The sequence below is a fragment of the Seriola lalandi genome, unplaced genomic scaffold, assembly GCF_002814215.2.
Source record: "Seriola lalandi dorsalis isolate HSWRI2012SDOR001 ecotype SW California unplaced genomic scaffold, Sedor1 jcf7180002054958, whole genome shotgun sequence".
Lineage (NCBI taxonomy): Eukaryota > Metazoa > Chordata > Actinopteri > Carangiformes > Carangidae > Seriola > Seriola lalandi.
The window spans coordinates 649825-667198 of record NW_019525509.1 but is presented as its reverse complement, the minus strand read 5'-3'; the positions used below and the strand labels follow the sequence as shown (position 1 = coordinate 667198).

General features: G+C 38.6%; 3 protein-coding genes across 3 annotated transcripts; all 3 read right to left on the bottom strand.

Moving 5' to 3' along the window:
- Nucleotides 1–572: 572 nt before the first annotated feature.
- LOC147817443 (sterile alpha motif domain-containing protein 9-like) lies at nucleotides 573–9611 on the bottom strand. The gene is made up of 4 exons (XM_087170701.1): nucleotides 9556–9611; nucleotides 7168–7223; nucleotides 7019–7057; nucleotides 573–6035 (listed from the first exon to the last, which is right to left on the bottom strand). Exons 3-4 carry the CDS (start codon nucleotides 7041–7043, stop codon nucleotides 1399–1401), a joined length of 4662 nt encoding a protein of 1553 aa, XP_087026827.1. The 5' UTR covers nucleotides 7044–7057; nucleotides 7168–7223; nucleotides 9556–9611; the 3' UTR covers nucleotides 573–1398.
- A 605-nt stretch (nucleotides 9612–10216) lies between these two features.
- Nucleotides 10217–13014, bottom strand: LOC111645896 (zona pellucida sperm-binding protein 3-like). Its single transcript, XM_023395230.2, has 8 exons — nucleotides 12494–13014; nucleotides 12235–12350; nucleotides 12054–12157; nucleotides 11791–11968; nucleotides 11511–11628; nucleotides 11281–11366; nucleotides 10495–10568; nucleotides 10217–10356 (listed from the first exon to the last, which is right to left on the bottom strand). Exons 1-8 carry the CDS (start codon nucleotides 12872–12874, stop codon nucleotides 10298–10300), a joined length of 1116 nt encoding a protein of 371 aa, XP_023250998.1. The 5' UTR covers nucleotides 12875–13014; the 3' UTR covers nucleotides 10217–10297.
- A 1341-nt stretch (nucleotides 13015–14355) lies between these two features.
- On the bottom strand, nucleotides 14356–17227 carry LOC111645883 (zona pellucida sperm-binding protein 3-like). Its single transcript, XM_023395210.2, has 10 exons — nucleotides 16734–17227; nucleotides 16532–16647; nucleotides 16335–16438; nucleotides 16090–16264; nucleotides 15547–15664; nucleotides 15354–15436; nucleotides 15111–15283; nucleotides 14844–15002; nucleotides 14659–14745; nucleotides 14356–14585 (listed from the first exon to the last, which is right to left on the bottom strand). The coding sequence occupies exons 1-10, from the start codon at nucleotides 17130–17132 to the stop codon at nucleotides 14395–14397; spliced, it is 1605 nt and encodes a 534-aa protein (XP_023250978.1). The 5' UTR covers nucleotides 17133–17227; the 3' UTR covers nucleotides 14356–14394.
- Nucleotides 17228–17374: the final 147 nt, after the last annotated feature.

Genomic DNA, 17374 nt, shown 5'->3' with positions numbered 1-17374 from the left:
TTATATTGTAAAATATATGGAATTAGGAGTCTGTCAAATTTAGAAACATTTATTACAAAGTTATAGAGGGAAAGTCCAGTGACCATATTAGTAGTCCACTAGCAAAGCAAAATAAAACTTCTTGCTGTCTGAAATAGTTTAAATCAGTTTCACACTTTTGCAGAACTGCATTTCCTTAAGCTATCCTCGAACACAAATCTGGTACAAAACTGTCATCTCACTTTTGTATTGGAACAAATTCTCTCCACTTAGAATATTTTAAAATGCACAAACTAATATTTATATTTAACTGAAAACAGTATACATTATACAGTGTAAATACACAGATTTAATGAGATAGTTATTTATATGTTTCAGATCAGATGTGTCATAATGTGATTCTTAGTTTAACTGATCAGTTCAATACTGCTCAAGATTCAAGTCTCAAGCCCTGACTCTGTGTGTCCCTGTTTCATTCCCCATTGTCGCTCCTCTCATTACGAGGGGCCCCCACAGTTTACACATTATTGTGTTCTTGTCTTCTACATGTAATTATAAAATGAATAGAAACAAAATTAATTGAGGCAAAAAGCTATGATCAAATATTTGTTAATAAACAACATAATACAAAATGTGTCATGCATATGAAAATATTGTTTGCATCAAGATTAATGTGACAGATATTTTGCAAAACAACTGAATTGCCTGTATTGAAAAATCTTACATTTGAAATTTCATCACAACTTTGTCTGCTTTTTATCATACACAAACATGTCGCGGACTGATTTCTGTTACAATTAATTTACACTTCTCAGATCAAAACAAACGCAAGTAATACACTGAAAACATAATGTTCAAAATTATTTCAAATTTAAATACTTTGTAAAAAACAAAAAAGATTTCAAGGCTTGACTTAATCTTTTGTTATCATAATCTGCCAAGAACATGTCTTATCCAAGAACATCTGTCCATCATTTTGATACCAATTCATCCACATGTTTTTGAGACATATATCCTTGCATATATATACAGTAGCAGTGCTAATGATGTGGATATTAAAAAGCTGTTAAATAGTCCATGAAAAAAATCGTTGAAGGCAGTTTGTATGCCAATACCAGTTGAGCAACAGAATCAAAGAATCTAGCCATGTTCAGTTTAGCCAGTCAGAAAAATAAATTTGTTCTGAATGTATTCACTTAAAACCTTACCTATATTCCAAAATGGAAAGTGTGATTCAAAATCTTGTTTGCCATGCAAATGAAGACACTAATTTTAAATGTAAATAGTTGTAAATGTTTCTACAGGAACATGAAAAGTTCAACCAAAGGCTTTGTGGCTCACAATCTCAGCATGTTATGTCTATTGTAGTTTAGCACTGATATTTACAGTTGTTGAGAGGTGCATTGTGAGCATTGAAAATTAGTCTTTTACTTGGATGTCAAAGGCAACCACTCCATCAAATGAAAAGCCCAAGTAGAAGGTGACATTTTCATTTCCATTTGGCAGGAAGGCAGAATATCGAGGAAATACCCTAATCTTGCTGTCTCTCGTTCCACCTTTAACAAATACATTTCCATTTTCTGTCCATCCTTCAACACGTTCCAGCAACTGCACAACTTTCCAGGTTTTCCATACTTCCCCACTGAGCCATTTCAGTTTTCTTTCACTTAGAGTGCCTTTAATCTGCTTTTCAATAGCACTTCTATGGACAATCTTGTTAAGACCTTTTGCCCTTCCTAGAAAGAAGTGGGTCACAGTTCTGCTTTTCCTCGGAGACACACGTTTGATTTTTTGCTCATAGATTCTCTGAAGTGCATCAATGGCTGATAAAAGGATCTGACTACCAGAAGAGCTGAGTTTATTGCTTGTCTCAGGCCAAAACAGAAGGGAGAGAAGGAAGAGAGCACTTGCTGATGACATGTTTTTCACTATTGTAATGAAACTTTTGCTGAGATCTTGAAGCTTTTGAAGGGACAGGAGCTTTGAGGACCCAGGTAGAATACAGTTAAGAGCTATCTGGCAAAAAATGAAGTTTGCAAGTTCTGTCAGGTCAAGGTCATTCCATTTCAGGTTTTCTGGATAAATGCCAATTATTGTCTCAAGTTTTTTTCCTGCTCTCTCTGGGTCACTGTCATGAAGTAAGGAGAGGATGGATGTAAGATTTCCTCCACCAAGCTTGTAAGTCTTCATCTGTCGTTGGAATGGAGAAAGCTTTTCAGCTGGACCTGCCATGTCAGCGCTGTTGCGGTCAGTTGCTTGGATGCCATCATCAATAATACAAAATAACCCAGCATATACAGCACTCTTCCTTGTCAGCCATTCTCTAGGCTTGTGTACTTGTTCTGGATCTCTTGCATCAAGTTCTTTGTCCTCTTCACTTATGTCAGTTTGAAAGTAGCAGAGGTCTTCAGAAATGCACTCAAGTGTGTGGCAAAGGCTCTTTTGTAACCCTTTCAACTGCAGATGAAACCTCTGCCAGGGTGTTTTGACCTCTGCTGGTATGTAGTCTGTTAACAAGTACTGCATCAACTCTGATTTTCCAGTATCACTTGAAAAAACATCTACTGCTGACAGAAAACTTAGTAGCCTGCAGCCAACATCTACTTCCCCGTAGTATGAGTAGTTAAGGCTGACAGTGTCTTTTGTTGGTGTTTTTTCAGAGGCCCTGAAGGCAGAAATTCCTTGGAGTGCAGTGCTTATGATTTCAATTCCCCTTTCAGGGGATGGTTGTTTTTCCTCACAGGTGTCATACAAGTGGTAAAACCACTTTTTGTAAACTTGTCCCAGTGTGTCAAGGACAATTATATCATGTGGAAGAAGAGATTTTGCTTCCTCCGCCCATTCTAGGGCCTCTTTAAATCTCAAATTTGTGTAAAGCAGCCGGGCAAGCTGTTGGGCCACATATGCATGTTTTCCCAAAGCTATGTAGGCTGCTTTCATGAGATCAACAGCTTTCTGAACACCACCTCCCTCGGTGCTGACATGCTCAATAAGGGGTGAAAAAGCTGTGTCTTTAGGATCTCCTCTGCTCATTTTACGGCGTCTGATGAAAAGAGCTGCGATGAACTTCAGGAACTCATCCCTGTCAAACCTGTGATTTATAAGTACCTTGTCGTTGATGAGGTCCATGGCAATATCACTTTGAGGCAATTTTGCAGACAGCTGACTCAGAACTTCTTTTGCCACCAGTGGATGAATAATTCGAATTGATGAGATGTGTGTTGAATCTTGTTTAAGGTGGATGAAAATAAGCTTTGCTTCATCACTGAGATGTTCCACAAATGCATGGTACTGAACTTTATGTGCTATGCTATGTGCTCGGTGTATCACATTGGTAGTTATGCCAAGAGATGCCTCACAGTGTGACACAGACATGTATGAGTCTTCAACGTAGCAATTCAGAAGAGCAACAAATCTGATGAGGCGAGTGATGAGTGATGAATGATCAATTTTATCTAGAATGTTTTTCACAAAGTCCTTAATGTAACTTGGCTGGAATCCTTCAGTCATCAGAACAAATGTTAGGATGAAGTGTAAGTCTGGTTGGAACTGCTTAAGTTGCTCAAGCTTCTGTGAGAACTTAGGCTTCTCTGAATTTGATAGCTTATGTGTGATTGCTACTGTTTGAGATGGCAATGCTCTGCACATCCTCTCTGGATCATTTGACCTGTTGCAGATGAGCAGGATAAAGCACAACACAGAGTGACTAATTTTTTTTATTGCGACGACATTTCCAAGCTCCCGTCTGAGGTCATCTATGTAATCTGCATTTCGATCCTCCAAGAGCAAGAGCACTGGCAAGCAGTTGTTTTGGTCTCTCTCATCATGTTCCCTCAGTCTAACTGCATGCTCACACACAGTTGTGATTTCCTTACACTGTTTAACAACTGCACATCGTACTTTTTTTCTCCAGCTCCAGAGGATCTGTCGTGCCACTGTACTTCCACCACTGCCAGGATGATGGTATATGTTCACACTCTCAATGGGACGTATGGCTTTGCTATGATGTGCTATCTTGTCCAGGATTGTGCTTGTGTCTTCGTAGGCATCCCTCTTTATGATAGACCCACACTTGTGTTTGTCAGCAAGCCATAAGTTTTTCCAGTCTATCTTTCCGCCTCGATAGAAGTAGGAATCAATTTGTTGGATTTCATCATCATTCATGATCTCCAGTTTTGTGTCATCACACTGGTCCACACTGATGATTTCCAAAGAATCAAGCATAGCCTCTTCAACTGACTTTAAAAAGCACAGTCCTCCATTTAAGACTGGCAATGTCCTAGTGGGCTTATTCTTTGAGAGTTGAATGCTTTGAACAGTAGCGTCCACATGACTCAATGGCATTTCAACAATGCTGATTTCTTTGAGTGTAGACATGTGACAAGACACTTGAGCAAGACTTGACCACTTTTTGTAGTTGTCCTTCAACTCTGATATGACTGCCAAAGATGCATGCCCATTCATCTCTGCATAGAATTCATGGAAAGTCTCAACAAGTGGCTGCTCAACATCAGACATGAGCAGGAAGAGGACCACAAATGATTGCCTGGGAAGGATATTATTGCAGATGAGGGACACTGCCATTTTCAGCTTCTTTTTTCTTGTTCTGATCCAGGTTTTTTCATCACAGGTTTGTTCCTCACCAGGGAAGTCGGTTCTTCCATTGCAGAAAATCCAGCTTGTTCTCTCAAAAAGCTGCAAAGATTTAATGTCATCTGCATAGTCATCAAGAAAGTGGAGGTTCACAGCCTTCTGTTGCTTATATCTACCACAAAAACCAGATGTCTTTGAATCAGGGTCAAAATCGAACACACAGAATAGCTTCATGTTAACCAAGAAGGTTATGCTGTCAAGATGCTCTGGCTGAAATTTGTTTGTCACAATGATGTAATGCAGAGAGTTGTCCATGTGTGTTTTTCCACATGTTAGGAGGATGGCGAGTTTCCTCTTTTGATCCTCTCTTGAGTCCACAGTTGTTTGATTACTGGAAGATTCTGCCTCCTCTCTCTGTTGGTCTTTCTCTCTTAGCCCTTGAATGAAACGAACAAGGTCATCATCGGGTATTTGTTTTGTGTTCGCTCCTACTCTGTAGTAGGGAACTTTCTGTTCACATCTGACTTTGTTGTCTTTCTCATAGAATTTTGGAACACCGACAGAGTATAGCTTATCTTTTACAGTGCTCGCTTTTGGGACAACATCATATTCAATAACCCATGTTTTCTCAGTAGTTTCCTTGTCCAGCACCTCAATGAATCGAGGGTTCCTTATGCAACTCCTGGCATCGCATTGTTGATTTGAATCTTTGAAGCATCTTTCAATGTAGTCCAATGCATCCACAAAGTCTTCCTGATTTTTGAGAGGTATTCCTATGATTTCTCCATGCTTGTGAGTACCTTTGACTTTATCCATTATGCCAAAATGAATTGTCCCATTGGCTCTCATATTCATGCATGCACATGCAAATTTTAACACCTCACATGCTACTTTTGTTTGTAGCCTTGTTGAGTCTAGTTTGTGTGCAGTCTCCAGGGACTTAAATTCATGACATGGAACAATCATGTTTTCAACTCCTGTCTCTGGTGGAAGCACATTGTGCTTTACATACCTGCAGTCCTTTTCATACTGATCAAATTTCTTAAATTCACAGAAAGACAATACTTTGTCTGTAGAGGTTGAGTTTTCACAACATGTTATGGGAATATTCCCTGTCTCCACTCTGTCACAAGGTTCTTGTGAACAAAGTTTGGGTTCTTGCCCTGAAACTAATATATTTTCTTTCTTGTCATCTCTACCTTTACCACACAAACCACTTTGATTTTTTATTTTCTGCTCTTCTGACATTAGGAGCTCATCTCTTTTCTTCAGCAGATGCTCAATTTGGCCAATTTTCATTCCAATGGTAGTGCTGAGGAATTTACTATGTAGAGTTGTGAGAACTGGTCCTGTCACCTCCTCCTCCTCCAGATTTTTAATGTAAATTTCTTTTATTCCAATGTATCTCAACCAGGAGCTCACGTGAGATTCTGTCCACCTGTCATAGGACAGTTCACGCCATTCTGTGGAACAAAATGACAAAATAACTGGCATAAAATAGCACTTAAATGCATCTTTTCGGTTTTACTGTGATGGAGATCTGTAATTACACAGTATATGCAGTATTCAAGATGTTATATTGTTGCAACACACAGTGGTAGATTGTTGGTACATAATACTGACATAAAAGTTGTTTTGTATTGTAAAGTAGGTGTTTGGACTATGTCTGTGTTTAAAGGGTCAATGCAAATTACTGTATTAAAAAAGGTATAAAAGATGCATTTTCACAATTATTGGTATCTGGCAATGTATTGATAGCTGCCTCTGAGATTTGTGTGTGTTTGTTTGGTACTGTTAATTATTCTTATTATGCAGCAGCTGCACTGACCTCTATGATTTAAAATATTCAAGTATGTTGCACTTATGACTATGTTGTATAAGGGCCATTGGCCATTGTGATGTGTAGTTGAGCACAATGTGTGGATAAGAGCATGATAACTGCTATATTGCAGTGCATATAGAATTCCGTGTCTGGGTGTACTCTTTAAACACCCAATCTAATATGTAATATCCATGTGGTCCACATTTCAACTACATGTGCTGCAACTGGAAAAATGACCATCTAGGTTCACAAGTGTGAAGAAACAATAGAAAAGTTGCAGATTTCAGTGTACCTGTAAGTGCAGTCCAAAACAATTAATCCCATCACATTATCGTCTTGTATAATCTTTTGTTATAATAATTAATACTGAAATACTCTTACAGTATGTTGTAAGTAACATCATTGTACAAAAATGTTTTGTGATAGATTTACATGGACACACAAGACACTGCATTAGCATTGGTAAATTTGTTAAATCAACATTATTTGACAGCTTTTAGAGAATTAATACTGTTTTTCTTCGAATTGTCACTGATTCCTAATGGTGCCAGACTTAGTGGAAGAGGGATTTTATTTAATTTTTGAACCTATATTTACTGATGTAGCGCAACATTTCATACTCACCCATCTCTGAGGATCTACGTTCCATTTTTATGGATATTCCTAAGGACAGTTAAAAAACTAAGCTTCAATGTTTGTTAAAGCTTGTAACTTTGTTTTGTGAATCATTAACATGTGCATACATACATACATACGATACAAATCACACTTACCACCTGCAGCACAAAACTAGAGCACTTCCATCATTGTTGATTGTGTATCAGCCTTTCTGTGTCGGTGACAAAGCAGTGTTAGCACACCTTCGCTTCTTAACATTCTTGTGTTTGAATGTTACTTCTATTCAAAATCATAATTAAGAATTTGTTCATTGTCAATGTAGTCCATGTTTATTTCTTAAGCCATTTTAATTTTACATAATTGTTGTGCTATTTTAAGCATTTATATAGTTTTGGTTCAATAGTTTTTATGTATGGAACCTTGCAAGTGTGACGAGAAAATTTTTAATTCATCTAATTGAATTTATAAGTCATGCACACATGGTGTCAAGCTACTGTAACGGGAGGAAATGAAGTTACAGATTAGTGCAGATTATTGTCGCTTTTTAATATAATGTTTGGTAAACAAATTAGGTCCCATACTTTACACTTTTCCAGCGTTTTATTTGAAGTTTTGATATCCATAGGAAGATATATTTGTGGTTTAGTGGTCTAGAATAAGCGGTTGTATGCCTCCGCCAACCAGCCAAGCTGCAGGAAACATGGTCACAATCGCCCCTTCCCAAGTTACAGCATTGAATAATGGCCAAAGGTATTTTTGCAGAACGTTATGTCACAGTGAAGTTGAACTTTGACCTATGGATATAAAATTTTATCACCTAATTTTATCCGCATAGTCATTTGAGTTTAATTGCGTAATAATAAGCATATGAGTTTGTGAGTTTTGGCCAAAAACATATTTTGTGAGGTCAGAAGTAATGAAATTCCCTCCAGGCATTCTTGATAAATTGCAATCATAATAATGTGGAATCACTGTGACCTTTAACATCAAAATCTAATAAGTTCATCTTTGAGACCAAGTCTCTGCTAAGGCTGCCAAATCTAAACAAATTTCCTCAAGGTGGTCTTGAGATACAAAATTCAAGAGGCCAAAACTGTGTTTTGTGCGGTCACCATGGTCTTGAGGTTTGACCACCAAAATCTAATCAGTTCATCCTTGAGTCGAAGTGGACATTTGTGCTAAATGTGAGGGGATTCCCTTGAAGAGTTCCCAAGATATTGTGTGCACAAGGCCAAAACCATATTTTGAGAGGTCACTGCAACCTTGACTTTTGACCACCAAAATGTAATCAGTTTATCCTTGAGTCCAAGTGGACATTTGTGCAAAAAAAGACGAAAATCCTTAAGGCATTACTGAGATATCGGGTTCACAAGGCCAAACCCACATTTTGTGAGGTCAATGTGACCTTGACCTTTGACCACCATTACTCAGATATTGTGTTCACGAGAATTGGATGGAGGGATATATGTATGGACAGACAGACAACCAAACAACATATTGCTTCCGACTCTGGCTGTTGCCTGCGAGAAGGCATAAAAACCATCTCAATATAGTTTTTACATCCTCTCTCTAACTCTTCTCTCTGGTTAGGGTTAACCCTAACCCTCTACCATGTACAGGGCATTTTGCGTCTGTCTCTGAGCCTCTCTTTCGATTGGCTGACCAACCAGTGAATGTAGCCAGTTAATGTTACTTGGTAAAACTCACAAGTAAATACAAATGGCGATAGTCAATCGGTGCTGAAATGAGCTAAACAGACTCTAATATTATTATCCTTAGGAAGGCTGTGCAATGATATATTGTCTTGCTGACATCCAATGATTGTGGACCATTTCCTTGACATTTTTCTGTCTCGCACCTTGCTAGTTCAGTGACACAATGACTGCTTGGTGTTGTGTTGTTAATAAAGTTAAAAAAACACCTAGCCTCATGGTTGTCTTCCTCCGCGACTAGTTTCAGGTTACATCTCTGTCGATTCAGTCATATAAAATATTAACCATTTGTGTGAAATTTTATGTTCTGTTTCAGAGCAGACAAGAAACCTGGGTGTGTCTCTTCCTGAATCATCAGTTTCTCCGGACTCATATGTAATTGTCTCAAATTATTGAATTCTTGATAAATATTTGCAGACAAAATAAAAACTTGACACACAAACCATGGAAACCACCTTTTGGGTAAACTTATTTTATAAATCTTATCTTTCACTTGGGTGTGTCTCTGAGTTGTAACTGGCTTCACATTAAATAGACCCAGTGTGGCAGAAGTTAGATAATGTAATATTGCATTCAAGCTACAGGCTAAGACAAATTTCCAGTTGTTGCCACCGACTAGATAATAAATTCACCCATGGATTGATGTTTTATCTGCGTAAGTCCACAGCTTGGTTTAGTCTCTACATCTACTGTAATGTAACATTGCACTTTGAAAAACAACAATTGGCTCTTTCGTTTTAGGGGTTATCTATGAAATAAGATAAATCAAACAAAGCCACAAAAAACATTTTTGACTAAGATTTCATATCTTATATAACTCATTGCACTTACCGGTATTGTAATCTTGTAGGCAGACTGTGTTCAACACCCAACTTCCTGTCTTGTAGCTGCAGTTGTGAGTTTGTCCAATGCAAAGTACAACATGTTCTTCCTCTTCCCCCCCCCCCCTCTGACATTTTGTCATTGCGACTGCTTAACCACAAACACATTTATTAAGGCGATCCTTTATGCCATTATTTATGGCTTTTTCATGACTTACTACACTATGACTTTTTTATGCCTTACTATACTATGACTTACTTATAGGGACATATATGTCATTAATATCAAGAGTGATGTTACCATATGTGTCACCTAAGAGGATATATATTATATGCATACTATATTATATACCATATTATGACTTTTTAATACCTTACTATACTATGATGTTTTTATGCCTTACTATACAATGGTTTATGCATGGGTTCTCTCCGCGTACTCCGGCCTCCTCCCACAGTCCAAAGAGGACTGGGTTAAGAATTTCCCCTTTCCGCTCATTCACAGACTACAAAACGAAAAAAACTATTTTGTAAACAGCCATAAGGAGACTTTCTTAAATGCTTGCTCTGATTGAAATACTGTAATGATAATGATGTAATGATAATTGCTCTAGGAAATGTATTAAAAAAATTCCAATGATTCATAAATCAAAACACTCAAAACTGGGCAATTAAATTGTTACATAATTTTAATGTTTAATGTGAAATAAGGCTCTGAAAGTTTGTTTATTGTCCAGATGTGTGTTCTTTTTTCACTTTCTGGGGAAAATCATCAAAGGGCCAAGAGTCACTGTGCCACAAACCATCATATCTGAAACAGTCAAAATGTTTTTTACAATTATTAGTTGGACACTTCTGCACATAGACCCAACATATCATTTAAACAAGGTATCGTACTACTAATGAAACACTTTGATCTCATCTGCATCTCCTCAGAGAGCATACTTACCTTGGATTGATCTTCTGTGACAGACACTGTCACAACACTGACACACCCCAACATTCCCATCCACATCTTTCCATCTGAAGAGAAAAAATAATACTTTAGTATATTTTGTCTTACACATGTACTGTTGTACGCACTCATACCTTTTCATTACTAAACATACAAGTTATAGTTGTCTGTCAAGGTTTTCTCTCAATTTAAAGTGTGCAGAGAAATAATGGCTAATCTAGGTATAAATTGGTGTTTAGGTTCATGGATAATTACTTTGTGTACTTTACATTGTTTTTGTAAAACCCTTAATTCAACTAATTTGTAACTTTGACAACAATGCACTGACTCAGTTTGGTGCAGGTGTGATCTTAAATGCAAGGCCATCAAAATCAAAAAAGTAATATTTACCTACATTTATTAAAACATAAGTTTGGTTTTTGGAGTTGCACATTTTATCTGCAGTTAGTCAGATTAATCATATAAACATGTGTATGTAGTGGGATTAAGACAGTTTTCTGGTCTCTGAAGTTGTACTTAGTGTGATTTATAACATATTGTGATGGATTAAACCTATTGTTCCATCTTTAAGCAAATATTTACACATAAAATTTGACTTGAGATGTGTTTTCTGGATTTTAACATGTTTTGACGATGTGTTTTTGGAAATGTTCGATTAAAAGTCAAGAGTAGTATGAAGTTCATACTACACTTGTAAAAGGCTTTGTATGGTAACGTAAGGAGATGTTCCTCTGCTACAATACACACAAGGAAAAAAAAAAAAACATTTAAAAAAATCACCTTGAATGTATGTAATTACAGGCCTTGTTGATAGGGCTGCTCTTCCACGTTTCAGATGTAACTTTCAGTTGGCAAGTGATAAATATCTAAAAAAAAAAAAAAAAAAAAAAAAAAAAAAAAAAAAAAAAAAAAAAAAAAAAAAAAAAAAATGATGAGATCACTGAAATGTAATTATAAAACTTTGTAGCATTTCCAAACATTTTAAATCATGCAGGTTATAAGTGGCTCACCAAGTTTCTTGGATCAAGGTGAAACAGGAAAGCATCAAGCTGCAGTTGAAGCGAATCAGACCTCGTTCTGGGTTTGAACAGTGTGTTTGATCCTCCCTCTTTTGCGTCAGTGACACACCTGACAGACAGATGACAAAGGTCTGTTGTTCAGTTCCAGGTGTATGTGCCATTTGGGCCACACCTGTAACTGTATTTCACTTATGGTCTACTATATTACACTTCCTCATGAAAAAAAAAGGTCAATTTTTTTATTTGATAATGTAGACTGAGCTGCTCTTACCCATAGTTTTCAATAAAGTAATATCTGGGGACTGATGTTACGTCAGGTGACAGAGTGGCCACACAGCTGTCGATGAAGAGTCGTCTTCGTCCTGCATCAGGACCAGTGTAAGACGCCTCGAGGTGCAGGAGGTCTCCAAGGTAGAAGACACTAGGGAGCATCTCACTTGTCCAGTCATCTACATGTAGACAACAACATCACTACATGCATATTCATCAATAAAAGCCATAAGGGCCTCGGCTGTTAAGAGTCCACACACGTACCAGTCATAAGCTTCAAGGAGAAAATGAACCGCTCTGTTGGATACTGTGCAGAAGTGGAGAGGGTCAGGGGCTGATGCTGAGTATTACTGCTCACAAAATGGGTCCTGTTCCATAAAGTTAACAAGTCAGCCATTATGAAATAGCAAAAATGTCCTCAGTGTATAAAACAATGAAATTTTACCTTTTATAATGACAGGAAACAGGGACTACAGCAGGGGTCAGCCTTGTAATGCCATGGTAACTGGCAGCTGGTGAGAAAATCAGCTTGTTCGAGTAGGTCACAGAATCCTCGGATATCTATAGATGAATATTTTTATACAGCATAAAAATAAAAAAAAACAAAAAACAACAACTTTCAGAAAAGCAGTAAATCAAGATTTTCACAGAACCAGTCACAGATGAATCCATTACTGTGGCATGAACAAGCATCGACAACTTACACTTAAATTGGAGCCACAGTTTTGCAGTCCAGCTTCAATGACATATTCAGTGTCACTAACAGCAACAGCTCGGCACTGACTGCTCTCCGAATGCCTGGCTTCTCCCAGAAATAGGTCTCCAGCAGAAACCGGACGCCCCGTTCTATAAAAGTCAGCATTTACCACAATGATCATGGACACTTCTGTGCATTGTACACGAATAGTGGAGCCATCACTGGATTGTCGTCTTCTGACGTTTTCTGCATCAGTTCTCACTGCAGCAGATTTAAATTCCCTTCCTTCAGCATCAATCATGGGTCCATCTTTTAAAACTCGAATGGAATCGGCAACAGCGAATAATAACAGCAGCACCAGAGAGGTTGCCTGACCTGCGATCACCATTGTGCTCTTTTCTCATAACAGCAGGAGACTTTTTGGAAATGTGAAACACAGAACAACCTCCTGCTTGAGCCCTGTCAGGAAGACAGATACTGATGAAATGATGCAGTATTTTAAATAAGATGCAGAGGATTCAAAGGTTCCAGATGATCCTCCCAGCACCTCAAACACTTCCCAGTTCAGCCCAATCAAATCACCTGCAGAGGACAGCTGGAAGCACTTACTCATTAACTGGTGTGGCAGAGTAGGAAGAAGCTGCTCATTTGTTATGGGTCAATATTGAAATGAACAAGTACTGAAATGGATTGTTACTCTAATTGTTGCTCCATTTTACCTATTGTCAGCAATGTTGTCATATCTGGTACATTTTTTTCACTTTAAAGTTTTTATTGATTTTCCTTAAAAAGTGTTGGTGCATGTCAGCAAGGAAACGGGTACAGGAAATAAGAAAAAAGAAATAGATTATAGGCAACTGTAAGACAGAGTTATGATCACACACTCATAGGATGCTATGATTTCTGAATCACTGCATTTACCCAAACTAACTTTTTTTTCTGTCACAAAATAACTCTGGATGCCACTGAAAAAGCACATTTTGGTATATTTGGTATTTGAGATATGTCCCGTAAAACAGCTGTGTTTTCTGATCTATATGAACCAAACCAACAACTCCGGACTGTATACGATGTAGGAAAGTTTCCACTTCCATTCTGCATTTCTTCATGTTTGATCAGATTTTTTTGAAACCTACATATGGAAAATGACTTTGAATCCCTGTTTGAGACACCCAATGTAGCTGTAAGATAATCATTTCATTGTTACTGCCAATCATAGTGGTATGGTCTGACAAATCAACTCTACTCATACTTCTGACCAAGTGAAAATTTAAAATCCAGTTCTGAAATCAGTCATGAACACTGTCAGCACCAGTCAAGATTGCAGCAATCCTCCTGCAGGGGTCCATGTTTCTCACTTCTGTTTTAGGGTCAGTGTGCATCTAGATTTTGGTGTAGTTGTCAGATGTCAAAGTGACATGTAATTAAAGTTAAACTTTTGGGAAAAAAAAAAAAAAAAAAAGAAGAAAAAAAAAAAATTTAATAACTTTCCCAGGTTTATTTGGAGCCCCCCCCAGTTTGTTTTAAAGATTCTTTTAGCACCTTCTCCCATTTATTCAATGAAGCAACAGCATAGTAGGACACATGTTGTCTAGTTTGAACCCCCCTCCTCCCAGTGTGAACACACTAGCTAGCTAAGAAATCATATGTAGTTGTGGATTTTGGAACAGTGAGCATCCTTTAGTATAAAATGTTTAATTTATATTAATAGCTCAAAGCATGTGATGATTGGTATGCAACATCTTGAATATATTAATTTGGGACAACTGGTGTTCTGCATCTCTACTGCAGCATCAACCTTAACTACCAGAGAACAACAACTTTATACTGCTGTTCATGTCTTCTGTGCAGTCAAATCAAAACACAAGCTTAGTTCAAGTCATTTTATTATCTCTTTGGGTCATTTGTTTATGAAAGGTCAGATTCTGTAGCAGTTGCATTTGACAGTAAAGTCACATCCAGCTTAGCGTGAGTGGCAGGGCTGACATCACTGGGGGCTGCTGTGGTGTTTTTGTCCAGTGCTGCAGACTTTGATTTCAATGCGACATCAGGAGCCACCTTTTCTAGTGGTGCAGCAACTTCACTTTCTGCATCTCCTTCTGCAATGAGAGAAACAAGTCATTACATTTCAGAAGTGAAAAGTTAAAGATGTCAGGTCTTTCCTCACTTTACCTTTTAGATCCGTTTCACTTTCGACATCTTCATCCTCCTCCACCAGGTCGGGTGTAGACTGACCAGGAAGCAGTCTGCTCTCCAGATCTAGGATTTATTTTAGGAGGGGAAAAAAAAAGGCCAAAATCATGGGACAGCAAAAATCTAAGATAAATGACCTGTGCTGATTTTAGAGGTTTACTTACCAACTCTATTGTTCATTCCACTTCTCCACTGGCTGCCGTAGAGGGAAGGTCTGCTGATTTTATTGAGAACAGGAGGGAGCTCTTCCACAGGTAGAGGCCCACTCTTCTGTTTAGCTGGCAAGACCAGCATTGGACCCACACTTGCCTCCTGCTCCCACACTAATGATACATTTTTACAGTTACTACAAGTCCAAAGCCTTATGTAAAGCCTGACATCTAGTGGTGAAAATTCATCATGAGCCATTTAGTTTCTTTAAGAAATCTCACCTGTATTGGTCTTCAGTCCACTTCTCCATAAGGCTTCAGGTTGTTCTGGCTTCCCAAACCCACGAGGGCCAAACTTGCCAGGGCTACTGCTGGGCTTACTGTGGGTTGGCCCAACTTCATTTTGGCTTTGACAAAATCCACATAAGTAGTCATTGCCGTCAGCTGACCGCCATCTGAAAAAGATGGATATTTTTCACCACACATGTTTGTGTAATTTGATATTTCACACTGGATAACACTTGCCTTCCATTTACAAGAGTGCAGGCCTTATTTGGTGCCTCTGCATCATTAAGTGGTACAGCAGTCAGGTGACATGTGATGTAGAGCTGTAAGAAAAAAAAAAAGAAAAAAAAAAGTTAAGCAAATACTGCAAGCATTATTTATAAAAAAAAAACAAAAAAAACAAACAAACAAAAACTACACACAAACCACTCACCTCTCCTCTGTCCTCATTATGAAACCTAAAAGCATCAATGACCAAGCGGAGCTCATCATCTTGTGTTCTGGATAAGAAGTAGGACTTTGATCCAAGAAGCTGGGAGTCAACCAAACATCTATGAAATGAAGGATAAGTCAAGACTACAGTCAGTACACAAAAACAAAACCAATGCAGCACAGCCAGATCATCTTTGTGTAAGAACTGACAAACAGCCAGGTGAGGCATAAAGTTAAGGTTTTACAAGCCAAGAGCCTGAAAACCTCTCAGCTTCACTCTGTGGTTACCGCTCTCAGCCGTTAGCCTCAGACAGACGTGGGGCGGATTACACAGATCTGTTATGTTCACATCTAACACCACACTGCCAGATTTCTCATTTTCTAACTTTCAGTCTTCAGATTTAACCGACACAACCACAAAAAGCTTTCTTTCAAACTTCTCACATATGCAGTAGTGGGCCATAGACCTGTAAACAGACTGATTTATGGAGTTCCTCCTTCAATTAATATGAAGTTGCAGCTTACAAATGTTTTAAGTGCTTACCCATTTTCAACAAAGACATATCTGGGAACAGAGTATATGTCTGGGTTAAGAGTAGCCACACAGCTGCTCACAAACACCCGCAGCCCCATGTGATGTCCAACTCTGACAGAGGCCGCCATGTTGATGGGCTCACCGAGGTAAAACACGTTAGAGCTTCTTTCATATTGCCAGTCATCTGCACAAAAATCAAGAAGTAGTAAGAGCAAATAAGACGAACTACACGATGAGAAGTGACCGAGACCCACTTGTCATAATTTTCAGGTCAAACTCCAAGGTTTCCACTGCAGCTTGAGTAGACATGAAGGGGATCCAGGTAGGTGTGAGTGAAGAACTGGACAAACTGTACCTCCTAAGGAAACAGAACAAGTATTTTACAGTTTTTATTTTATCAGTAGACATTACCCACCAATCTTAGAGATGAACTTTAAGAAGGCAGACTGACCTTTCATAATAACACTCAATTGGAACTACAGCCTCATCCATTCGAATCAGCCCATCAGTAGAGGCCACAGGAGAGTATATGAGGAGGTTCGTGTAGACCAGAGAGTCCTCAGTCATCTGTGGATGAGAGATAGTTTTTTTATTTTTAGAAGCAGAAGCTGTAATGTATAGTATCGTCTAAAATACAATAAATTCACCGTTACCCAGTGTTTGGTGCCACAGTCCATGAGTCCAACAATGATTCTGTACTCGTCTCCTGAAGACGCTGTAGCCCTACAGAAATCATTGTGCTCCACTCCAAGGCGTAACTCATAGCTGTTAACAGGAGCGCCAACTCCAAACATGTCAGCTTTTATCACAATCTCCATGGTGTCTGGGTGGCAGGTCACTCCGACAGTATTCACCTGCTCCCGTTCCTCAGCTGGGGCCTTCTGTTGCTCAGGTGAGGCGTGATTGGAGCTCTCGATCTGTGCGAGCTGAGGTCTTTCAGACGAAGCATGTTGTGTGTAATGTGCTGGTGGAAACGCAGAAGATGATCGAAGACAGACTCCTGACAGAAAGAGCACGACGAGGAGTTTAACCCCGAAAACCATGGTCGCCATCAATGTCTCTCAAAACAGCAAACAGGCTCAGGCTGCAAAAAGGCTCTTCTCTGACCCACAAGGCAGCAAGGCAGTCTGAGCAGTGGAGCATTTGAGGCTTTATGCAAACAAGCAGCCTCGTCAGAGCAACACTGCACACCTGAGTCCAGTTACCTACCAATCAGCTGACAATTGGGTCCAGCGTCTCTTTCAGTTAAAAGGCTGACACAAAGGGGCTTTCACTAGATATACACATTTAGAAA

Bases quoted from the DNA above. Each gene is read 5' to 3' on its own strand.
- LOC111645896 (XM_023395230.2), bottom strand. From the start codon at position 12,874: ATGGTGATCGCAGGTCAGGCAACCTCTCTGGTGCTGCTGTTATTATTC. The intron at 11,969-12,053 runs GTACGTGTGTGG...GTCTACATGTAG, and splicing joins CTCCTTGAAGCTTATGACTG to ATGACTGGACAAGTGAGATG. The intron at 10,569-11,280 runs GTGATTTTTTTA...TTTTCTCTTCAG, and splicing joins TGTAATTACATACATTCAAG to ATGGAAAGATGTGGATGGGA.
- LOC111645883 (XM_023395210.2), bottom strand. From the start codon at position 17,132: ATGGCGACCATGGTTTTCGGGGTTAAACTCCTCGTCGTGCTCTTTCTG. The intron at 15,437-15,546 runs GTGAGTGGTTTG...TTTTTCTTACAG, and splicing joins ATAATGAGGACAGAGGAGAG to CTCTACATCACATGTCACCT. The intron at 14,746-14,843 runs GTAAGTAAACCT...AATAAATCCTAG, and splicing joins TGGAATGAACAATAGAGTTG to ATCTGGAGAGCAGACTGCTT.
- LOC147817443 (XM_087170701.1), bottom strand. From the start codon at position 7,043: ATGGAACGTAGATCCTCAGAGATGG. The intron at 6,036-7,018 runs GTGAGTATGAAA...TTTGTTCCACAG, and splicing joins ACGTAGATCCTCAGAGATGG to AATGGCGTGAACTGTCCTAT.